The 23,785-nt window shown below is 55.2% G+C and overlaps 1 protein-coding gene across 2 annotated transcripts in view; it reads left to right on the forward strand.

The window, feature by feature from the left end:
- LOC106494139 (phosphofurin acidic cluster sorting protein 1) overlaps positions 1 to 23,616 on the forward strand; it is a 74,191-nt gene extending 50,575 nt beyond the window's left edge. The window contains exons 2-24 of one of the 2 annotated variants that reach the window (XM_067292677.1): positions 328 to 415; positions 8,685 to 8,774; positions 9,028 to 9,153; positions 9,339 to 9,501; positions 9,651 to 9,742; positions 10,884 to 10,964; positions 11,857 to 11,916; positions 12,590 to 12,741; positions 17,195 to 17,288; positions 17,667 to 17,738; positions 18,021 to 18,142; positions 18,280 to 18,412; positions 18,535 to 18,639; positions 19,573 to 19,679; positions 20,013 to 20,167; positions 20,262 to 20,372; positions 20,459 to 20,561; positions 21,393 to 21,435; positions 21,552 to 21,594; positions 21,708 to 21,849; positions 22,043 to 22,266; positions 22,487 to 22,600; positions 22,700 to 23,616. In XM_067292677.1, coding sequence (XP_067148778.1) covers positions 328 to 415; positions 8,685 to 8,774; positions 9,028 to 9,153; positions 9,339 to 9,501; positions 9,651 to 9,742; positions 10,884 to 10,964; positions 11,857 to 11,916; positions 12,590 to 12,741; positions 17,195 to 17,288; positions 17,667 to 17,738; positions 18,021 to 18,142; positions 18,280 to 18,412; positions 18,535 to 18,639; positions 19,573 to 19,679; positions 20,013 to 20,167; positions 20,262 to 20,372; positions 20,459 to 20,561; positions 21,393 to 21,435; positions 21,552 to 21,594; positions 21,708 to 21,849; positions 22,043 to 22,266; positions 22,487 to 22,600; positions 22,700 to 22,815 — 2,536 coding nt within the window. In that variant the 3' untranslated portion in view covers positions 22,816 to 23,616. The remainder of the gene's footprint in view (positions 1 to 327; positions 416 to 8,684; positions 8,775 to 9,027; positions 9,154 to 9,338; positions 9,502 to 9,650; positions 9,743 to 10,883; positions 10,965 to 11,856; positions 11,917 to 12,589; positions 12,742 to 17,194; positions 17,289 to 17,666; positions 17,739 to 18,020; positions 18,143 to 18,279; positions 18,413 to 18,534; positions 18,640 to 19,572; positions 19,680 to 20,012; positions 20,168 to 20,261; positions 20,373 to 20,458; positions 20,562 to 21,392; positions 21,436 to 21,551; positions 21,595 to 21,707; positions 21,850 to 22,042; positions 22,267 to 22,486; positions 22,601 to 22,699) is intronic. The other variant, XM_067292676.1, reaches the window with a different exon arrangement.
- Positions 23,617 to 23,785: the final 169 nt, after the last annotated feature.

Below are 23,785 nucleotides of genomic sequence, written 5' to 3' on the forward strand. Positions count from 1 at the left end.
ATAAACAGCACTTGTGACCAAGGTAGATTTAAGCAGAGCTGGCAACAGCCCTACTTGGGAAGGGATCTCTCCACCACATGGCCTGCTGTTGGACTTCCTGTTGTATGCTAATCCCTTAAGCCTGCTTTAGCTCTGTTAATTTTCCTTCCTTCCTTTTTTTTTCCCCGATGGACTGCCTCGGTGGCGTGTGAATGCCAGCATTGCTTGGCCGAGCTTGTGTCCACGGCTGGGCTGAGCAGTCAGGCTGTCTTCTGAGTGCCGGGTACCATGTGGCAGGGCCCCAGGGATGGTGGTGCCTGAATGCATCCCCTTCTCTCTGTCTTACAGGCTCTGCAGTCTGCGCCTGAAGAAGCTCACAGTGCTGAAAGAGCTGGACAAAGAGCTGAGCTCCGTGCTCATCGCTGTGAAGATCCAGGTAGGCTCCTCTCCTTGCCGCTGTCCCATGGCAGCAAGCCCGTCTTTGTGCCCTCTGTGAGGATGTGCTGGCCTGTGCACACCTTGCCTTGTGCCAGTCCCTGTGTCAGCTGGCACCCTTAGCGGGGTTTGGGCTCCAAGGCAGGTGGGAGTGATGCCCCGGGACTAGCAGCAGCCGCCTGGTACCGGCTGGCAGCAGGGATGTCTGGTTAGGCCTCTGCTACAGGACAGTGTTCCCTGCTGCCCTGTGTGCCTCAGCCAGCTTCTGCCTCTGGAGCTGCTGCTGGGAGCTCAGCAGCCCCTACCCATCTTGCTCCCAACCCCTTGGCCAGACTCAGCACCTGATGATTTCTGGCAGTGTCCTCTGTCTGCATGCCCTCCCTGGTGAGTCCACCGTTGAAGGGTGGGAAGCAGGGAGGGTGGCAGGGCTGGGTGGGGATTGGGTGCCTCAGTGGGTGACTTCTGCTGACATTTGCACCCTGTGTGATCTTACCTTTGCCTCTGCTGTCCCTTCCCTTTCTCTGTGTGCCCTGGCCTGGCAAGGCACCTCCATTTGGTGCCAGGCAGAGGGGAAAGGAAAGAGCTTTGTCACCAAGGGGAGAGGCTCTTTGCCCCCCTCCTGCCTCCTCCCTCCCTTCCGCTGGCAGTGGGGAAGAGATGACCCCTGTGGATACGGGCACGTCCTCTCCGTCTGCCAGCATACAGCAAGGAAGCAAGATGCCTCCTGAATGCGCTGTCCCTGCCGTGTCTCCGCTTGCCCAGCTGGAGTGCCAGTGCCCTTTCTTCGTTCTTGTCAGCTGGCGGAAAAGCTGCTGATCCCATTGAAAACACCGTGGGGTGGGAGCTCAGCAGCTTTGCGCTCCTGCAGAGCTCTTTGTGCCACACACATTAGAAGCTAAATCCTGGATTAGCGCTGGAAGCTGCTGTGTTAATGGAGTTCTGGGAGCTGGCATTTGCCTTCATGGCAGACCTGGTTCACTGGCCTAGGAGAGTCTGGAAGTGAAATGTGAAAAATGTGGGGCTTGGAGGGAGAAAAGGAGCAGGACCCTGTGGTCCACATGCTGCTAGTCAGGCCTTTCCATCACTATATATGGTGTCATTCAGGAGAGCTGAAAGCACTGGGCTGTGCCCCCCGAGACCCCTGCCCCTCTGACACAGGCATTACTGAGGAAACAACCTGGGCAGGAGAGAGCTGCTGACCCCTAGAAACGAGGGAGTAATAGAGGCTGGGCTACAGGTGCTGACAGCCGAGGGTGGGGGCCAGAAACCAGCTGGGTGGCCTCCATGTAGCCAGGAGGGCTGGGCTGCTTCTCTATTCCTGTTACCTCCTGCACTAGCTGCCCAGGCTGTCTGTGCTCCTCTTCCTCCCCTGGGGCTCCTGTGCAGCCACCTGTTATGTTGGGGCTGGCATATGCTGTGCCTGTGTGTCCTCAGCTGCATCCTCCCTCAGACACTGCAAATGTGAGACTGTGGAAGAGGCTGCTCAGCAGGACACCAGCTCTTTCAGACAGATTCCCCTGTTCCTGCCATGGGCCTGACCCTGTATCCTGCTGGCACAGGAGGTTAACAGGCCTCAGCAGTGACTGTTTGAGACCACGTGGGCTCCTCTGTTTGGAGCTGCTTTCCTGCCAAGTAACCAAGGCTGCATTCGGATGAGGGCCTTGGCTCGAACATGCTCACCTCCTCTCTGTGTGGCCATGTGCCTACGGCCGCCTGCAGGCATAGGCTCCCTGCAAAGCTGAAGGAAACCGGAGGAGAAGGCTTCTCCCCACACCACTCTGTGGCTCAACACTCATCGCGGGAGCGGGGTGGACTTGTGTGCCTCCCTGATCTGCTTCTGCCTGCCTCACTGGCTGCTTCGGCAGAGTTGGGGACTGCCGAGCCCTCCTGGAAGGCAGATGGGAGCTGTAGGCAGCATCGGCACAGGCTTCCTACAGAATAGCCTCAGATGGATCCATCCCTCTTGTGCCTCTCCTTGGTAACGGATGAGTCATGCTAGCAAGAAGTTGTTTGAAGGCTGTCTGGTGAGTGTTGCCATCTCCATCTTTTGGATGGAAACAGAAGATGCATGTAATTTGTGGAGGACTTGCAAGTTCCCAAGGAGGCAGCTGGGGCCTAGCAGAAAGGGCAGCTAGGTTTTTCTCTTGTTTCAGTAGTGGCTTTGCTGGGCTGAGGTAAGGCCTTTTGGGAAATTGCTGCTCTGAAGGGCAGATTGCACGGAGACAGAGCTCTGACTCTGCCTGATGGTGGAACTTGCACGAGGGCGACAACCCTAGGGCTGGAGACAATCCACTAGATGAATGTATGCGACCCAAAGGATAGCGTAAGCCTGTCTAGAATATCTACGCTCCTTCTCACAGCGATTGTGCCCTTTGGTCTTAAAGGACAGCTTCCAAATGTTATATGTGCTGTCATCTGCTCCTTCATCCAAGGAGACCTCTGACAAAGGGTTAAGGGAAGATTTTTATGTCTACTGAACATAGTTATTCATCAAGGAGAAAATTTTTTATATGCCTTGGTCCCATTTCCCAGAGGTGATTTGAATACTTGATGTCCTAAGTCAGTGACTTCCAGTGAGATAAACTCCAGACTACTGTGAAAAGAGAACTTACTCTCACATCCCTTTGAGAGGTTTTTCAAACCTTTACCCCTTGTTATTTGTTTTAACAGCTTGGAGACGTCATAGAGCGTTTCCTACTGTGTACAGTTCAGCATGGCATTAAGAGACCCAGATGTGCCTGCTTCAGCTCCATAAAGGTGCAGAAAATGGTCTTGGCTGCTTAACTGTGTTTACGGTTTACCCATAATGGGTGCCATGGAAGGGATGCGGGCCCCCTGGCAACTGCTTGCAGGGATGTGGCTGGTGACTCAGGTTCAGCCCTTGGCACAGCAGAGGAGGGATGATGCCAGCAGCCCCTGCGTGGTGGACCAAAGCCTGTGCTACAAGGTGGGCCAAGCCTTGGCTCCAGGCAGCTGAGAAGCTTGCTTGCCTCTGCCAGGCCTGCCTTCTGCCCAGACCCTATGCCCTGCAGGGAGTTGGGTTTTTCATTCCTTGCCATACTTGGAAAGTACTCTCAGGGTCTTCTGTCTACACCTCGCTCATGCTTTGTTTCTAATCTTTCTGCAACCACTTGCAGCGTTTTTCACTCCTGCCTGAGCAATCCCAGCTACCCCCTAATTAACTGAATTTGTTGATGATATTTAATGAGCTGTTTTCTCCCCAAATGCTCCTTTAGCTGAATTCTGGGCTGTGCTTTGCTGTCTGTCTTGGCCTGGTCTCCAGATGTGAAGTTGAGGAGGAGCCTGTTCTTGCTTCAGCCCTGCATTCTGGGTCTGACTTTTCTCATGGTCTCTGAGGATGCTGCTGGTCTTGATCTAGCTTGGCCAGTGTCCTCCCAGCACCCATATCAGCCTGTGCTCAGTATCGGTTTGGCAGTAACAGTCCCTCACATCTCCTTGTCCAGTGGTGTTAGCTGGCCTGCAAGCAGGACTCACTACAGGGACATTTACAGTGAGACATCTGTTCCAACTCCCTGGGCTCCCCATCCACCTTGGACCAAGCTCAGGACTGGCACAGACCCTCCTGCTTCAGGGACCTCTCCCTCTGCTCTGCTTTCTGCTTTCTGCTCTGTCCTGTCTTGCTCTTCTGCCTTCAGTGGGCAAGGGCAAAGCTCTCCTGGTTCAGTCAACATGCAGGCCCCAGCCTGGGCTCCAGGGCTTGGAGCAGGGGTCCAGGGCTTTGTGTTCTGGCCTTGCCTCCAGGTGTGGGGCAGCTGGGCATTTCCCTCGGCCAGAGCGCAGTCCTTCTGCAGCCATACCCTGTCCTGCAAACTGGGGCTTGGGAGTCGTGGACCTGAGGATGGTAGTGAAAGCCCATATACATTTTCAGTCTATTAGATAGTGAAGGTCTGTGACCAGAACCTCTCCCTATTGCTTTTCACTTTCTTGACAGTCTTTGTCATCTGTGATCTTCACTGTAACAGTCTGATACTTAAGTTTTCCTGTTGTATTGGTGGTGATATTTAAGTGTTGTGCTGAGAAATCAGTTCTGCCTGACATTACTCAAACTGCAGAACAGCTGAGCTACATCCGGTGCTCAGGGCTGTGTCCAGTTGATGGTGGAATATCTCTAAGGATGGAGATCTCTCAGCCTCTCTGGGTTCTGCCCTAGGATTTGACTGCCCCCATGGGAAAAAACAAAACAAAACATTCCCAGTATCTAATGGATATTTCCCATGTTCCAGTTTGTCCCCATTGCCTCTCACCCTGTCCCTGTGCACCTCTGAGAGGAGTCAAGTTCTGTCTTCTCTGCACTCTCCTATGAAGCAGCTGTAGACAGCAATAAAATCCCCCTTTACCTTCTCTCTTTCCAGCTGAACAAACCCAGCTCTCTCAACCTCTGCTTGTACTTCCTGTGCTCCAGACCCTGGTGACTTCTGTTGGACTTACTCCAGTCTGTCAATGTCTTTCTTGTACTGGGGAGCCCAAACTAGTCCCAGTATCCAGCTGTGGTGTCATCAGTGCTGAACAGAGAGGAGAAATCCCTTTCCTGTCCTGCTGCCTACACACTTGCTAACACAGCCTGGGCTGTGGTTGGTGTCATTGCTGCAGCATGAAGGGCACACTGCTGCCATAGGGGCAACTTGCTGTGCCCCAGGATCCCCCAGTCCCTTTCTGCAGAGCTGTCCCCGAGCCTGTCCTGTTGCCTGGAGTTATTCCCTCCTGGGGCAGGACTTTGCTTTTGTCTTTGTTGAACTTTCCAAGATTTGTGTGAGCCCCACTAGAAACCCCATATGCTTCTTAATTCCCCATTGCTGATAGCCAGGTAGCAGCCCCCAGGTGCTAGTTTCTAATCTGTTTAATTGTGGCAAAGCTGGTTTCTGCTGGGTGGTTGTGTGCTCCTCAAGGTGATCGCTGCTCCCTACCAGAGGCGTAAGTGCCATTTGTTTCATGAAATGTAGGGTGCCTTGCAGGCTGAGCACGAGTTTTAGGTAGTGGCTCTGCCTTGCTGAGCCTCATGCATTTGCAGTGCAATATCCAGCTCCTTTTCTGCCCCATGTGCTCAGCGCTATGCTCCAGGGTGCCTGAGGAGCTGGCCCTCTGACTGGGCTTTGATATTGTTATCTCTCTTTCTTTGTGTGACCATACAGGCCTGGTATCTCACAGGACATGGTCTCAGCCACGGTTCAGCATGCCAGGTCATTGCACCCATAAAGAACTGGCCCAGACCTAAAAAGTGCTGCAGTTTAGGGATCTCAAGGCACCACTACTGTTCCCTTCTCCCCACTCCCCCACTGTGATAATGAACCAGTCTTCGTCCCAGCCCTTGCAATGCTGTGTGGGTGCACATCGGTGTTTCACTAAGGAGCAAAGCCTAGGGGTGGAGCTGGGTGTGTTACTCCCATAGTGGCAAATGACGGTCACGGGCAGGGTTGCAGCATTCGTGAAACCTTCATGCACTGAACACGCAACACAGGCTGTCTTCAGCCTTCCCTTGCTCTACTCTGTTCCCAGAAATAACATCTTTGGGAAGAATAACTGCACCAGTATGTGTGGTTTGATGAAAGACTGAATCTTTGGGGGAAAGTCTCTCTGCAACAAGCAGCAAATATTAAATGTGCCGAAGTAAATGGTTATTGTAGTAATGACCACCTATGATCTCTTGTTAAAGAAGAGCTCAGGAATGAAGAGCCAGTGTGTTCTTGGCTTGGATGGCATCTCTTATTAAAGAAGAGCTCACAGATGGTGATGGGGATCAGATCCCCTTCCTCTCTTCAGGTTTAGGAAGCCCTTGCATGGGGAAAGCCTCACTCCTGGGACAGTCACTGGGGATGGTGTTGCAGATGGCTCAGACTGGGCCTCTGGGGAACCAAAGAGTTTCTTTAGAGCTTGTCTTTGCTATGGTATCGGTGAGAACTGTAATGCTGCATCACTGCAGGAATCACTGCAGGTAGGCCTTTCTTTTCTCCCCTCTATAGGTTTTTTTCCTTGCTAGCCTGAGTAACACCAGCAATGGAGGTGCAACAAAGGCCTTCAGCCTGAGCCACCTGGGCTTACTGGTCCCTGCTGAAGTCCCCATCAGCAGAGCTTCCTGGGTGCTTGCTGGGTGGGTGAAACATGCCTTTGCCCATTGCCTTCCTCCTTACTTGCTGCAGGGATATAACTGCGGTCTCTGTTTCTCTGCCACCTGCTAGCCCATGGCACAGCTTCTTGTGCCACTCACAGAGGAGGTAAGAGGAGCTGGAGGCTCTAACTTCTTATTTATCTAGGAATCAGCTAAGCCACTGGAGAATCTCTGGTCACGGCCGACTTGGGATCCTGCTGGCCGTGGCATCTGTCAGGATCAGACTGGGAAGGGTGTGGGGATGCAGTGGAATCCTGGAAGACAGTTGGATATATGGAGAGGGATTCTGTTCCTTTGGACGCCTGCATCTATTCACTTAGCTTTGACCCATCTGCTCACTTGCCCACAGCTTAAATTAAGGAGTGCTCTGAAAAGCAGTGATAACTGATTTGCAAGAACTGCTGTACTGGACTACCCCATGGCCTCCCTAGTCCAGTGTGTTGGCTTCCTGGCCCAGGTCTGGGGATGCAGGAGAGAGCGCCTTATACTTGGAGCTGTTCCCACAGCCCTCCAGGGACACAGCTGGTGGGCCTGGGCCTGTTGATGAGTCCCTGAGTTGTGCTGTCCTGTGACCAAGAGGGTCTGGTGCGCACAGACAGCATTCTTCATCCCCCAAATCACTGAGTTTCTCTGGGTCAACAGTGAAGCCATAGAGAGAGATAGTAAAGATAGGACAGAAGAAAAGGGAAAAGTATAAGGACAAGCCATGTGGATAGAGTGCCTCTCTTCCTGCCTTCCCAAGGCAGGGAAACTTTTGTGTGTGTGGACAGCTAAGAACTCTTGCCCAAGGAAGAATAAACCTCATGAAGTTCAGTAAAGGAAAGTGCAAAGTCCTGCATCTAGGGAGGAATAACTCCATGCACCAGTACAGGCTGGGGACTGACCTGCTGGAAAGCAGCTCTGCAGAGAAGGACCTGGAAGTCCTGGTGGACAACAAATTGACCATGAGCCAGCAATATGCCCTTGTGGCCAAGAAGGCCAATGGTATCCTGGGGAGCATTAGACAGAGCGTTGCCAGCAGGTGGAGGGAGGTGATCCTTGCCCTCTACTCAGCCCTGGTGAGGCCACACCTGGAGTGCTGTGTCCAGTTTTGGGCTCTCCAATACAAGAGAGACATGGAGCTACTGAAGCAAGTCCAGCGGAGGGCTATGAAGATGATTGATGAAGGTACTGGAGCATCTCTCATATGAGGAAAGGCTGAGCGAGCTGGGACTGTTCAGCCTGGAGAAGGGAAGACTCCAGGGGGATCTTATCAATGTTTATAAATATCTGAAGGGAAGGTGTAAAGAGGATGGGGCTAGACTGTTCTCAGTGGTGCCCAGTGACAGGATGGGAGGCAACAGGCACAAACTGAAACACAGGAAGTTCCGTCTGAACATGAGGAAAAACTTTTTTACTGTGAGGGTGACAGAGCACTGGAACAGGTTGCCCAGAGAGGTTGTGGAGTCTCCATCCTTGGAGATACTCAAAAGCTGTCTGGATATGGTCCTGGGCAACATGCTCTAGGTGACCCTGCTTGAGCGGAGAGATTGGAGTAGATGATTTCCAGAGGTCCCTTCCAACCTCAACCATTCTGTGGTTCTGTGAAACTAGGAACAGTTTTCTGCAAGACCAGTTGGGCAAGCAGGGGGAGCCCTAGGGCATCACACCCTGGGCCTGCAGTGCCCATCCTGCCAGCTGCACTTGGGCCAGGGCCTGCACTGGGCCCATTTGCTGTGGAGCAGGAGATATGCTGCAGGACCCATGCCTTTCCTGGCTGGGCTGTGTGTTAGCACCCTCTCCTTCCTCTGCTGGCACTGTCCTCTTGGCTCCCTCGATGCGTTCTGGCCCCAATGTTGTCCCTCTCAACAGTGTCTTCATGTCCTGGGTATGAGGAACTGGATGAAGCAGAGCAGGCTTGGGACTAGCAAATGCTCCCTTGCAGATGGGCAGGGAGAAGAGGTCTTCAGCAGCTCAGGAGAAACCACAGGCTTTTGTGGAGCTGACTGGTGTGTGTAAGGTGGCTCTGCGAGATGAAACAGGGCTGAACCAAGGCACTAGCTCTTTCCTGTGGACTGTGGACACCATTTGCTTTGTGTGCTGTGCAGCCGAGTCTGTGGCCGAGATGCTCTGGCTTAGCTGCATGCATCTCCTAATCTTGTCGCAGGGTTCGAAGCGAGTTCTGAGATCCAATGAATACGTCCTCCCACCGGGTGGCCTGATGGAGACTGAGCTGGAGCTGACGTTCTCCCTGCAGGTATCTTGCAATGCCCCATTCCCCTGGCTTGCTGGCATTGCTCAGATCATAACAGCGAAGAGACCTGCTGCTGGTCAGCTGCTGCAGGTGCTTTAGGGGGTTGTTTTGCTGGGCAACTTGGACTTGGAGGAGGATGTGGAGTGTCGGTGCCCTTTGAGGCACGCTTCAAAGGTCAGCAGGTCAGACCCTTCTGTCTATTGACCCTGAGGAAGAGTCCCATGTGCTTCCATCTCCCTGTGCTTTCCTTCCCCAGTACCCACACTTCCTCAAGAGAGATGGCAATAAACTGCAGATCATGCTGCAGCGGAGGAAGAGATACAAGAACCGCACAATTCTGGGCTACAAGACCCTTGCAGTAGGCATCATTAACATGGCCGAGGTAAGGGGCTGGTTTGGCCTCCCTGTGCCAGTGCTGGGAAGGGAGCTGGGCCGGCCAGGGGCTGCTGGGCTGGTGGGCACCCAGTGCTGTGAGTCCTCTGGCTTGTCAGTCAGCTGTGAGGCTGAGGGGATGGGCTGATAGCCACCACCGTGTCACCCTGGCAGAAGGCTTGTCTCTCTGCCCAGGTGATGCAGCACCCAACGGATGGAGGGCAGCTGCTGGGCCTCCACAGCAACATGAAAGACGTGAACATCCGGGTGGCTGAAATCAGCATCTACTCTTTGTCCAGCCAGCCCATTGACCATGAGGATGGGAGCGTCCCCTCAGGCCCTAAGATCAAAGCTTCAGGTGCATTAATGTTCAACACAGACTTGTGGGCAAATGTTTGGGGCAAGACATGGGTGCTGGAGTGTGTCTCCAAGCACCTGCCAGCAATGCTGAGCATTTCTCTGGAGCCAGGTGTCAGTCCAGGGAAACGCTGCACTGTCTGTTTTCAGATCGCTCCCCAGACATCGATAACTACTCTGAAGAAGAGGATGACAGCTTCTCCTCAGAGCAGGAAGCCAGCGATGATGCTGTACAGGGCCAGGTAAGGGGTCCTGGCAGGGTGGCTCATGCCCTGGCCCCATCTCTGGGGTAGGGAGTAGGGATTGAGGGTTTCCATCACCCCGAGCCCTCTCATCTCCTGTGTAAATGTTTGTTGTGGTTTCAGGAAACAGAAAACCACAATATCTAACAGTAGGAAGGATGGACCTGCTGTCGGACCCATGGTGGGGCAGGGGGCTCTGGAGAGCAGTGGTGTACTTGGAAGACCTTTAGGTCTCACCCATCTGTCCTTGGAGCGATCTCGTCTGCAGCATAAAACTGCTGCTGAGCCCCCTCCACCTTGCACCACTGATTCTCTCTCCTGTCTCCCTGTGAGCACAGACCAGAGGTTGTCTTGAGCTGCCATCTCTTGGAGAGAGAGCAGAGCTTTTAGGAAGAGGTACAGGCTGGGTCTGAAAATGGTCAGAGGTGGCAAACCCACCCCAGCCCTGTGATGAGTTGTGCCCGTGCAGTTTGCTGTCCTGTTGTGGTGCCTACAATTAAGGTCAAAAAAGCCTTGTGGTAGCATATTAATCAGGCACAGAGACAAAATCTGGTCTGTTCAGGGTACTCTGTGTTACCTGTCCCATCAGGCTGGGCTAACATGTCAGGGCCCCATGTCCCTGGGAGCTATGTGTATCAGTGAGGCTGATCCCTGGAGGGACACTCTTGTGTGACCCGGGTTTCTTGTTTGGCTTGGGCTGAGTCCTTGGCTTCCCCTCCTGCCCCAAAGGCTTGTCTCTGTTGTTGCTGTGTGCAACAGAGTTCTGTGCTCTCTGAAGTAACCCTGGAAAGGGGAGACCAGGAGAGCAACACAAGGGCTGTGGGGAGGCTGGCGAGTGGGGAAAGAGTTTTAGGTTATAGTAAGAACTGCGTGCAGAAGGCTGCTGCCTCTCCTGTGAACCTTGGTGGCACACGTCTACCTGGAGGGGTCTGGGGAAGAAGGTTTTTGGTGGGAGGATGCTAAGGAGGGGGAAGGAGGTGCTTGGAGAGAGGTGGGGGAAGTGAGCAGTAAGACTCTGGCAGCAGAGTGAGCCCCCCAACCTTTTCAAAATGGGGGGCAAATGTGGGGTTGGGGGACTCCCAGGAGTTGCTGCTCTCTGAACTCTGAGTGGCTCTAATGTGCTGCGGCCTCTCTCCTGCAGGATCTGTTTGATGAAGAGGACGACTTGAGAAAAACCAAGAAGGCTAGGAGGAAAATGATCCGAACCACATCAATGACCAGAGTAACATCAGCGTTTCCAACATGATCAAAGAGATGGAAGGGATTGACTTCCTCCCCTTCTTGCAAGGAGTGCAGGGTGGAGTGGAGGCGGGGGATGCAGACTGCCACCCCGTTCCCACTTGCGGGGGGAGCTCCTAAGGGTCTGAGCCCTTACTTGTCCCACCAGGCACTGGAGCAGACTGGGAGACAGAGCCCTTGGCCCTCAGAAAAAGGGGCAAGCCTCCTGCCATTACTGAGTTAGCTGGTTGCTCACAGTTCTGCACATGCTTCAAGACATGCCCCAGTTTGTGGCCCATACTGTGTTTAGTTTGACTTTGTGTAGATGGTGCTCTGTGTGCAACACGGTTTTGACTCGCTGCTGTGCCATGGTCTCTCCTCTTTCCCTCCCTGAGGAAGCAGAAGGCAGGCATGAGGAAGGCTGAACCATTAGCAGCCCTTTTGCCTGCCAACAGAAGGGGTGAGCTGCTCCACCAGCCCCCTGGTCTCTGAATACCTTCTTGTCCTCATCCCCCTCAGCCTTGTACATCCCTGGGCAGATCTGAGTTCATTCCCAGCCTTTTCTTGCTTATAGACAGCCTTCCTCAGCCAGATGGTCTGGGGAGAAAGGGGATTTAAATGGAGTGAAAGTGCTATTCTAGACTGCAGCAGAGAGAGTCTGAGTCCCTGCACCCTCCCTCGTGCTCAGATACAGTGGTTTCCAGCAGAGCCTGGGTCTAGTCCAATTCCTACAGCAAATTTAAGGAGCTAGGGAGATCATAGCTGACCTGGGGGCTGTGGGCTCAGAAAGGAGCCAGCAGTTTGTTAAAGAGGGCAGCTGTGGGTAGCGCATTAGTCATCTTGCAACTAGATTTGTTAATTTTGGTGATCTTTTTTCTCTCCTTTTTTTGTTTCAGCAACCAAACTTCAAGCAGAAATTTGTGGCTTTGCTTAAGAGGTTTAAAGTGACAGAGGAGGTAAGAAGCAGGAACCCTGCCCCACTTGCCAGTATCAACTGCAGATGTTTAGGTGTCAGATGCTGGTTTCAGCTCACTGGGAGTGCAGGGCAGGAGCCACAGGTGCTCAGGGATACTTGGAAAAGGGGATGTGCTTGTTGACAGCCTGTCACCAAAGGTGATGTGTGACATGGCACAGATTTGGCCTTTTCCAAAGGCCTTGATAAGGCAGCTCTGAGCCTCACTTTCAAACCAAAAACACCTTCCAAGAAAGCCTGCCTGGGGAGAGGGGCCCAGGGAGAAGGGATACTGGCTCTGCACTAGGGAGCTGGCATTTCAAGGGCCGCACTCATCCTGTTCAGCACTGAAGACAGACATTAACACAGGTCTAGGGGTAACTGGCCTTGGCTGGGAGCCTGCACTGAGTTGTAGCACAGCCAGCAGAGGTCCTCCCAGCTGTCCTAACTCCAGTGAGAGTGGATGCTTGATGCGTTGTGCTCATGGCACCCTCCTTTGGCATAATGACAATGTCATCTGCTCCTTCCACAGGCTGGATTTGGCTTTCTGTGTGCTGGTGGGGGAAGCTGAGGTGGGAGAAGTGCCTCCCTCAGGGCTGGGAGGGAGTCTGTGCCTGCCTGGCCTGGGTTGCAGGGTGACTCCATCACTCTTCTTTTCCTCTGCTTTGGTACCACAGGTCCTAGACTCTGACCCTGTGGACCAGACCCAAGAGGTAGAGGAAGACCTGGGCTTGCTCTATGACAGCCTGGAAGAATGCAACAACAGTGACAGCGGCCCAGAGATTGAGGACAATGAGAGTGTGCACAGCACGCCCAAGCCCACCCTGAGGTAAGTGTTGCAGGGAGCCACAGGCCAACCGCACAGTCCAGAGAACCTGGAGAAATGTCTTCCAACACATGTCTTTTGCTTGAGCTAATGCAGGCACTATCCCATCTCTGCTTCCATCCCCATCAGCAATCCCATCCTCTGTTGACACCACTGAGCTCTTCACCTCAAGGCCACAGATCACTTGCATTGTTCTGTTTAAAAAATTCAAAACTCCCCACTAAAATTGGATTTCCTCATATTTAGTCTCATTTCATTTCCTCACAGTCCACCATTTGATACTCTTCCTGGTCTGCTGGAAGAGTATCTACTTGATCTAAGTGAGCTGATGTTCCAAGCTCTCACATTTCCTCTCTGCTAACAGTCCTGGCCTTCTCAGGCTCTCCACACCAAAGCATCCCCATCTTCTGAGCACCTTGTCCCCTGACTGCTAGGGCTGGTCCCTGTGCCCCTGCAGGATCTGCATGCTGTGTTCCCATCCTGTGTGGAGACATGCAACTATCAACAGTCGGTGGTGCCCCCATCCCATTCCCAAGGTGCCCAGTGGCTTGACTTGTTCTGCCAAGCACCGCTGCCTTGGCACAGAGGTCTCCAGTGGATACTGCAGTGAAACCAGGCTTTTCTCCCACGTGATCTGAGTTTGCCTGGCCTCTCTGCTCATGGCTGTTCTGTTTCCATGCTGTCCTTTTGTGAGAAACTCACCAAAACTTTTTTTGAGAAGTCAAATGCATATCCCTTTATTGTCTCCTACTTGGCTGCCTCACAGTGCCCTGAGACTTTCTAGCCAAGCCAAGCTTCTTTGTTATTATTTTTTTCTCTAATTCGGTATTTAAGTACAATCTGGATCAGTCTGAATTCCTGCTGAAGGTACTGAGGGGGGATAGTAGACTTGATCTGCCCCAGGCAAACTGTTTGAAATGAAATCTGCTGGATTTGTGGACCCACGGGGCACTAGGAGGGAAACAGGAACCTAAAGAGAATTTATGTCTCTCACAAACCCACAAATCATTGTGAAGGAGACAGCAGGTGTGTGAGCAAGGGAGAGCTGGTTAAGTGGTCTGCTTGGATCTCCAAAAGGAGTTTCACATGGTCTGTCACCAAAGGCTTTAAAGAAGCTAAGGTGCTGTGGAAGAAAGAGGAAGGTCTTTGTGTAGACAGATAATGGTTTAAAGCTCAGGATGCGAAGGTTAAAAGTGAGCTGTCGTTTCCAGTAGAGGAGAGAGGTCAGCAAAGGAGCCCAAAGGATTGTGTGTGAGGCCTTTCCTGTTCAGCATGGTTGTGTAGGAGCCAGGAGAACGTGGGAGCAGGAAGGTGGCTGAGGTCACCGGTGGCGCTTGCAGCAGGAAGCCATGATGCTGAAGCACTGAGCAATAAAATAGCAGGTGGAATTCAGTCTAGAAAAATAGGACACAAATGCAGAGGGAGGAAAACCAGTCCTAGTTTTACATATGTAAACAGTGTAAAACTATGTAAACTATGAGAAAGGTCTATTGAGAGTGTTTAAATATAAGACCCCCCCACCCTCTGTTTCTGCAGGTTCCTACCCGCAAATGTCTGGTCACTGGGAAAACCTTCTAGAGAAGTGCTGATTGGTGCTTGCCCTGCCCTTAGGCCCTGAGCTGCTTTTCAGCCTGTTCACAAAGTGTACCTAGCTCGGTTTGTTCTCTGTTGTCTCAGTTTCTGGCAGCATTGCATGTGTATATCCCCTTGAATTCTCATTCATTGAGTCTGTACTTCCAGGTAGACGTGGGAGCCAGGTGCCAAGTTCCTTAGCGTAGAGTGCACAGTCCTGATATCCTGCGTAGCCTTCGCACCCTGACTGCCTAAGGAAGTTGGTGTTGACTTTCCAACCTAGCCTGTAAATTCAAGATGTGCTCCTCACTTTGGATTGTTTTATTGAGATAGACAGCCTTGCTAGACACCATGGAGCTTTCCGTGGAGTAAGGGCATTCAGGTAGTCCTTGAGGGTGAGCAGTGGCCAGTGCTCTGGGATGGGTCAGCAGCCTTCGGAGCAGAGAGCCATCCCTTCAAGTGGCCAGGGAGACTGTGCAGCTGTAGGCTGCTCCTGCGCAGGGACAAAGCTGGAGCCAGAACTGAAGCTGTTAGGTAATACCTCAAAGATCAGGGCTTTTGATCAAAGACCAGAGGTGAGGGAGCAAATGTCTCCACTGGCAGCTGTGAAAATGGTATAGGGGAGAGGGGGTTAATTCACTGTGAACAGGGGAAGCATTTAGAATAGAGGGAGGCTGTGCAGAAAGGCTGGGATTTACCTAAACCTGAACCTGCTGAGCCTCAGACTCAAATGCAGCTACAGGAGAGCCTAAACTGTGGAACAGGGGGAGCTGAGAATTGTGGAAGAGCTCCGGTCTCAGCATGACACATGAAACACTCCAAATCGCAAGTGAGAGAGGGCAGAAATGGACACAGCTTCACTGGGGGAAGGGGGAGACAGCCCCATATAAATGGGGTGTTGGAAGCCAGACTAAATGTACACATTCTTCTAGACGCATCCAATGTCTAAGAAAAAGGAGAGGATCAAGACACCTGCTTTTGGAGGTGCTGTTGGCACCAGGAGTATGTCATGTTCTGGTGGAATTAATGAGACAGTACAAAGGAGTGCAGGAGAGACACTGGGTGAGGGGTTCTATATATTAAGGAAAAGTTAATATATTTCTCTGGTTTGACTCTTAAGTTTTTAACATAGCCTGTATGGATTGAAATTGCTGACTGGGAAAGAACAAGTGTAGAATAATGACTGTACAAGGTGGTGACAGTGCCTGAGATGCTCTAAAGGAGATTGGAGAGGCAGAGAGAGCAGAAATACGGTAAGAAGTGAAAACCTCAGTTATCCCTGTGTGACCTGGGGAAAATGTCCCATCAGGGCGCAATGCTCACTCTAAATCTGTAGCTTCTGTAAATAAATACATCATGAAGTAGCTGGTTATGGAGCCAGTGAGGGAAAAATCTTGCCCCAGCCAGTGCATAAACGCTGCTGCTGAGGAGCTGCTCTGCAGTGCGGACCATCATTTACTGAGATGAAACGTCCTTGTAGGAGCAGTAAAAGCAAAGAGTCCAACAAACTGTTGTGCCTGGCAGCACAGCATGCTATACAAATGAGGAAACATGTTAAAAAGAAACTAAGAGGGGCAGCTAAGATCTTCAGAAGTCTGTAGGCATCCTGCAGAAAGCTGAAAATATGTCTGGATGAAGAAAATAGAAAAGAATGGAAACTGTGACAGAGTCCTAGCAGAAGAACTGCTCCATTTCCCACATTTGTGACTGTCCTGGGAAAGCTACAACCCAGTAACTCTATTTGCACACCAGGCAAATCAGGAGAAAATTTTCCTGGGAGTTAGTGCGTGAATGTGTAAGACAGTTTAGCTCTGCCACGGGAAGTCACACATTGCAGACCTGCTGCAGTCACTGCAAAGGGTCCTGGGAGAGCTGACGGGCGAGACCCACCTGATAGAGCCTGCTTGGTTTCCCAAAGACTCATCTTTGAGCCAACTGCAGGGTGTGGAAGGGGTCCTTGGGGAACAAATAATGGATGGAAAGAGGTGAAAAAACAGTGGAAGCAGTCAGTTCTCGCTGTGGTGGCAGAGGCAGTCCTGCTGCCCCAAGGGGGTTCCTGTCTTGACCATTGCGACTCGGGAGCAGGACCTTGGGGTTACTCTGTGCAGCTCTACCAAAACATCAGCTCAGAAAGCTTTAAAAAACAAAGGCGAATTTGAATGTTTGGGAACAAAACAGGACATTTCTGTGCTGCTGTGTTGCCTGAGGTGCAGCTCTGTCTGCAATACTGTGTGGCCTTCAGAGCTGCGGGAAAGGAGAAAGCAAAAAGGGAGGGTGGTGCTGCTGCTGGAAGTGTGCAGCAGCAGCAGTCGGAGGCAAGGAGCCTCCCCAGAAAAGGGAGAGGAGAGAAGGTGGCAGTGGCAGTCTGCAGAAGCCAGGGTGGCGCGGAGGGGGCAGAGAGGCTCAGCAGCATGTTCAAGTTGTGGTGTTAGCAGAGGCCATACACCAGTGAGATGGGCAGCTACCTGGCTGGGACAGTGGTTCCTCACCCTGTTTTGCAGTGGCAAGGGATAACCTGAGAGGGAAACTGCTGCTGGCTCTGGGGCAGAGATCCTACCTTCAGCTCACCTGGGTCACCGGTTTAGCCGTGTTTGGCTTGTGTGACCCCATCCTGCCCCTGCATCCAGTACTGCTGTGGTGGGCCATGGTGTGTGGGGCTGGCAGGAGGCCTCCTGCTGGGCTGTGGGTCACTTGGGCACTTGGATGTCCAACCCTGTGTCCCTTTGGGGGCTGCAGTGGAAGGCCTCTCCATGGGGCTCTTTGCTTGGGACAGGCCAGCAGGGGACCTGCTGGGATCCCAGTGACTTCATTCCTCTCTTATTCCTGCCTTTTTCTCTCCCATCTGTCTGTCCGTCCGTCCGTCCGTCTGTCTGTTTCTCTGCAGGCGTTTCTTTGAGGGAGTCTCTCATTCTGGTTCCCAGACTGAGATCGGCAGTCTGCACAGCCAGAAAGGGCAGGAGCGAGAGTCGGGCAGCCCTGTGAGTTACACCGCCACCACCACCACCACCACCGCCGCCGCCACCACTGCCTCTCAACCCCTTCCTTCCCCGTCCAGCCCAGCATCCCATAAGTGCCTGAGGCTCCCTCTGAGACCAGGCCTCTTGGCAGTGCCAGCCTGGGGCTGCTCCTTCCATTCTTTCCTCTTCTTTTTCCCAGCACAGACAGGCAGGTAGCGATAGCCTTCTTGACAAGGCAGGGGGGCGTCCTCCGGGGCCAGCCTCGGGGGGCCACCAGGCTCTCCTATGGGAGCATGCGTGCTGCGAGGCTGCGCCGGGTTCCTTGGCAGGCGCGGGTCCCCGGCAGCCACCCCACTTGGGGCGCATTGTCCTGCTCTGACCCTGCTCCCTGTCCTCCAGGGCGAGACAGACAAGTGGAAGCCAGGAGCGCTGCGCGTGCAGGAGGAGCCAGGAATGGAGGTCCCTGCAGTGGTGAGTCCTGGCTGTGGGGCATGGAGCATGGTTGGAACTTGCCCAGGCCCCACCTTGGCTTCTGGGGCACCAGGGGAGCCCACCAGCCTGGGGAGAGCTGGGCAGACAAGTGGATGGGGCAGGAGCACTGCAGGGGTGGGAGGAGGCGTAGGAGTCTGCGGGAGATGCAGCCAAGCCTGCTCAAGGCCCTGTGGCTTCAGCTCCTGGCAAGGCCACCAGACCTATCCTGGGCAGGGGCACCCAGGAGTGCAGGTGTGTGACATGACTGTGTGTGGCCCTCAGGAGCTGGCCACAGAGGAGCCGTGTTCCCGGCTGGCCCCCCCGGAGGCTGCCGCATGGGAGGGCAGTGTGGACAGGCTGGGCCCTGGAGCCAAAGCTGAGCTGCCCAGTGCTGTGTCACCCAGGTAAGGGGGCTCCGCACTCCAGGTGTGGGCTGTGGGGGCAGAGCTGCTTTTGTGGTAGCTCCCTGGGGTAGACGGGCTGGCAGGGGTGGGCTGCCCCCCCCCCCCCAAGTGTCACCTCTCCCGCTTTTCGCTCACAGCAAGACGGAGAGCAAGCAGCTGTGGCGGCCCCGCAGCACCTCTGTGAAAGATCGACAGAGCTCAAAGGGACAGGGTGGCCGCACCAGCAGCCTGGACAGCGAGAGCTCTCCTGACTCGTGGCACAGTGCCCAGGTCAGGCCCTGGCAGCTACCTTGCCCGGAGGTGCTTCCCTTGCAACTCCCCCAGGCCTTGTGCCTGAGCAGAGTGGCTGGGGCAGCCTGCCAGGGCTAACCTTGGTGGCGGTGATGTCGTAGGTGCCCCGCAAGTCTGTTTATGATCAGCTGAACCAGATCCTGGTCTCGGATGAGCAGCTCCCAGAGAGCATCGTGCTGGTGAACATCTCCGAGTGGCAAGGGCAGGTGAGCAGGCACAGAGGGGGCTGGGGGTGAGCTGTCAGCAGCATCCCAGGAGGGACCAAGCTGCAGCAGGGTGTCTGGGAGATGGACCAGGCTTGGTGGTGCCCTCTTCTGCCCGTGTCTGGCCCTTCCTTGGGGGAGACAGTGGCTTTGCACAATGCTGAGCTGTGTGCACAAGAGTTCAGCTGGTGTGTCTTCTCCATTGTCAAGACGTCAGCTGTGCTGACAGCAAGGGTTCCCCATCTGCAAGGAAATGGGAGGAGAGGAACAGGCTGCCACACACCACCATTGCTGGATCCTCTGAAGCGCATTGCCGCCAGCAGTCCCAGAAGAGCCAGTTGGCAAGCTGCACCTTGCACCCCCACTGCTTGGTCCTGGATCCCAGTGACCACACTGGTCAGAGCTATGTTGGATGCCCTAGCAGAGGCTCAAGACTCCCTCTGCTGGCACCAGGCCTCGGGAAGCAGAAGAGATGCCACTTTGGGAGTGCGCAACCTGCCTCTCCCACTGAGCACTAGCTGCGTTGTCAGCACAGGGGCCTCTGGGCCCCCTGCTCACACTGATCAACATCATGATCATATGAGGATGGCCAAAACCCCCAGCAAGCACCTGTCTCCCCCATGCACGGAGGAGCTAACTGCTGAAAGTGAGCAGGACCATGTATGTGTGTGCAATTGTGCAAATGGCAGTTTTATAAAGCACTGGTGAGACACCTCCCCCCCCTTGGGATCCTGCAGCCATGTTTGGCATTCAGAAACAATGCTGGAAAATCAAGGCAGGGTTTGTAGCACAAGAAAAGGCTCCTCCGTGAGCGGTGATGGAGTCTGTGCCCAATCTGCAGGGACCAGGGCAGGTGTGGGCTGGCACTGGCTGTCACGGCTGCACCCTGTGAGGGCGCCTGTGGCCCAGCTCAGCCCTGGCTCTCTGTGTTGGCAGTACGTGAGCGAGCAGCTCCAGGCCCACAAGCAACTGGTCATCTCCACCTGCTCCGTGGCAGACATCCAGGCAGCCTTCAACACCACCGTTGCCCGCATCCAGCGATAGTGAGTACAGCTTGGGCCCAGCCTGGTGGCTTCTTGTGTTTGCAGGGAAGGGCTGGGAATGGGGTCACTCCTGGCGAGGACTGTGGGCACAGCACTGAGAGGAGGGGAAGGCAGGAGACTCCTGAACCAACTGTGGCCACCATGGTGCTCAGCGAGCTGGAAATCAGCAGCAAGAGTGCTGCTGGGCTTTACAGGGCACAGCCTCTGTCCTCCTGCTGCTGTGTGCCACTAGGGCTCCCACTGGGCCACGGTGAGTCCCTCAGGGTCTCTCTCTCTCTCTCTCTCTCCCCCTCCCTCTCTTGCTTTTTCTCCCTCTCTCTTTCCCTTTTGCAGCTGTAACTGTAACTCCCACATGCCTCCCCCAGTGAAGGTAGTCGTGGCAGGGGACCAGAGCTACCTGAGTGTCGTCCTCCGCTTCTTCGTGGAGCAGCTGGCCAGCAAGACGCCTGACTGGCTCAACTACCTCCGCTTCCTCCTTGTGCCACTGGGTGAGTGCCACTGCAAGCCTGGCCCCAGGGTTGTCCTGTCCTCACTGCCCTGGGCTCCCCAGGCACGAGCCAATGTGCCCCTTCTCACCCACAGGTTCTCATCCCCTTGCTAAGTACCTGGCCTCGGTAGATAACAAATACAGCACCCTATTCCTGGACACGGCCTGGCGGGAGCTGTTCAGCCGGGCTGAGCCACCCACCACAGGTGAGGAGCGGGGCAGGCCAGAGCCAGCAGTGCCCTGGGGGAAGCCTGGCTGCCAGCAGACTGCTCACTGTGCTCTGTGCCCACAGACACGGTGGACATTGCGGGCCGTGTCGCCCAGTTCATCGCTGGAGCCAGCTTCTCACACCAGCTCCCCATCTCTGAGGCCATGCTGACATATAAGCAGAAGAGGTGAGTATGGCCTGGGGGGGGGGGGGGGCCTTTCCCATCTTGCATGGTGGGCGATGCAGGCAGACAGGCTGAGCAAGGCCCTGTGCTGCACTTTGTTCCTCCCCCCCCCCCGCCCCTCCCGCCGAGGGGCATGGCACTGGAGGAAGCACCCTAGTGCTGCCCCCTGCCACCACCCCCTTGGTGTGCACAGCCCCTCCAGCAGAGACTGAGTGCCTGGGCTGGGCTGGGGACCGCAGGCAGGCTGACACCGTGCCATGGGCAGCGAGGAGGCTCGGGCGGGGTTGGGGGGGGGGGGGGCCAGGGAGGCAGGGGACACCGTGTTCCAGCTGCACTCTTACCTCTCCCTTCTCTTGGTTTCTGGCACCCAAGGAAGAGAAGTCTCTATTTTGATTTTTATATCAGGTATTGGCTTGTGTTTGCTGTGCCGCTGCCTGGCCCCCCCCGCCCCGCCTCGCCCTTGCCCCAGTGTGCGTCCATCCGTCTCGCTGTGCAGAGGAGCCGTGGCCCCAAAGTAGGGCCGGGCTGCACTCCTGCATGCGAGCCCTCTCCCAGTGCTGGGGTGGGGGTGGGGGGGTGGGGGGGTGGGGAACCAGCTCTTTGCCTCCTTGTGTAGTGTGCCCTGTGCTGCCATGTTGGGGACAGGGATGCCACATGGGAGGGAGGGCAGAGAGGGGCCCACCAGTGTGAGTCAGCGTCAGCACGTGCCCGTGTGGGGTGAGGGGTCCCTTGGCCCCAAGGCTGGAGGGCATGGTGCTGCCTGGTAACCTCCACCTCCCCCCCCCCCCCCCCCCCCCCCCACCAGCACCTAACCTGCCTTTCTCCCTTCCACAGCCCTGATGAGGACTCCTGCCAGAAGTTCGTGCCCTTTGTGGGGGTGAGTGCGTTGGGGAGCCAGTGGGTGCTGCAGGAAGGCAGGGGGAGAGGGCAGGGAGGGAGCACAGCTGGGCTAGGTTTCGTGGTGGGGATTGGCTGACATGTCTCTCCCTGCAGGTGGTGAAGGTGGGCTTGGTGGAGCAGTCCTTCAGTGCCTCTGGTGAGTCCTGGAGAGCCTGCAGCCCATGGCTTCCTTTGCTACTGCAGGGAGGCCCCTGTGGGTGCCCTCCCTGCCTCACCAGGGTCCTCCTGACCCCTGCTCTTCCTCTCTAGTGGATTCGGATGACGCCACAATCTGCACCCCCTCCCTGCTGAGCTCAGCACCAGCCACCAGTGGAGCAGCCCCCTACAGCAAGGAGACTGTGGGCACCCCGCCACCCTCCCCATCCGTCAGCAGCGGCCTCTCGGGTGCTGGGTAAGGGAGCCCCAGTCAGACCTGGGCAGTGGGTGCCAGGGCAGGAGGGGTTGAGGTGGTCCCTGGCCACGCTCCTGGGGTTATTGGGCCAGCGTGCTCCACTCCCAGGGCAGGCCACAGCTGAATACAGGGAGGAGAGGAGCAAAGACTGGACCCAGTGCCTGTGCTGCACCGTGCTGCCTGTCTCACCCAGGTCCCTGAGCCCCAGCGTGGAGGTGATGGGCCTGCAGGTGGACTACTGGACAACACAAGGGTCAGACAGGAAAAAGGAGGGCGAGAAGCGGGAGACAGGCATCAAGAACACACTCAAGAGCAACTTCCGCTCACTCCAGGTCAGCCGCATCCCCAGTACAGGGGAGCTGCTGCCACCCAGCACCATGGCCATGACTGTGGTCACGAAGGAGAAGAACAAGAAAGGTAACCCCCCCCCCCCAACCCACTCCTGGGCACTCTGCAGCCCTGGGGCCATGGTCTGTTGTGAAAAGGGCTGGGAGAGCCCACAGCAGGGCAGGGCTGAGGACCAGCCCAACAGGGCTAGTCAGGGCAGCCAGCCCAGGGGTGGGGGCTCCCATCCAGGGCCTGGTGGGGAAAGCTCAACACTGGTCCCATCTGCCCTTGGCGCCCCCCCCCCCCCAAGTGATGTTCCTGAGCAAGAAACCAAAGGAGAAGGACTTGGAGCCCAAAAGCCAAGTCATTGAAGGGATCACACGCCTCATCTGCACTGCCAAGCACCAGAACACCATGTTGCGAGGTGAGCAGAGGAGGAACCAGCCCCATGGGGCCATAGGTGCTAGACCCAGCAGCATAGGCTGCCCATGGGGCTGTGATTCACCATGCCATGTCCTCTTAGTCTCCATAGATGGGGTGGAGTGGAATGACGTCAAGTTTTTCCAGCTGGCGGCACAGTGGCCAACTCATGTCAAGTACCTCCCTGTGGGCATCTTCGGCTACTCAAAGAGCGCGTGAGGTGCACAGCAGCCCTGGGAGCAAGCTGCAGAGGGTTACAGGAGGAGGGGGAGAGATGGACACACTCATGTCCCCTCTTTTCTGCTGGGCAGCACCTGTGGGGGCTGCAGCCCAACCCCTGTCTGCACTGCAGCGGGAGATACCACCCCCCCCACTGCTGCCCATGGAGCAAAACCCACAAAGGTGAGGCCAGTGAGACCAGGTCTGGGCACCCTCTGATGGCAGCCAGGGTGCCACGCCATCTCACTCCCATGACCCCCAACAGCAGCCCAGGGCGAGGGCTGGCACCCCCCAGGAGGGATCTGGAAAGGCCTCAGGGCCCCCCTCACCCCAGCGGTGCCTGCTGGGCCAGCTCCGTAGCTGGCCAGGGCCCCAGCTGGGCTGGGCTCAGCCAGGTTCCCCGGCCCCAGAGTCAACAGGGTTGCTCGTGGTGGGGCTGGAGGACAAACACGGAGCAGGGCCCACACCCAGCTCCATCAAGGCAAGGCCCTCCTTCTGCACTGGCCCAGCACCAGCTACCCTCCGACGGCCTCTCACGGCTGGATCCGGCCCTGCCTTGCCCCTGCAGGGCTGAGCCCTAGCAGCTTTTCTAGTCCTTCTGCCGCCCTCCGGCTTGGGCTGGCGAAGTGCTGCTGGGGCTGTCCCCAGGCTGCCAGGGCCACCCTTGTGGCATGGGGGCACCTGTTTTTTTTTTTTTGTTTTGTTTTTTTGTTTGTTTTTTTACAAGATTCTATTTTTTTTAAATTTATTGTACGGTTACTTTTCTGGATTAATTTTAATAAATTAATGCTGGTACCATTATGGCAGATGTGTGTGCCCCTCCATGGGCCCAGGTACAGCCCAGCACAGCTAAGTGAGACCAACAGAGTGGGGATGGCATGGCTGCTGCCTCCCCCTCAAGGGCAGAGCTCAGGGGCGCTTAGGGACCAGGTGCCACAGGACTGGCCTCATGCTACTCCAGGCCACGAAC

This window comes from Apteryx mantelli, chromosome 3 (genome assembly GCF_036417845.1).
Source record: "Apteryx mantelli isolate bAptMan1 chromosome 3, bAptMan1.hap1, whole genome shotgun sequence".
In the NCBI taxonomy this organism is placed as follows: Eukaryota; Metazoa; Chordata; class Aves; order Apterygiformes; family Apterygidae; genus Apteryx; species Apteryx mantelli.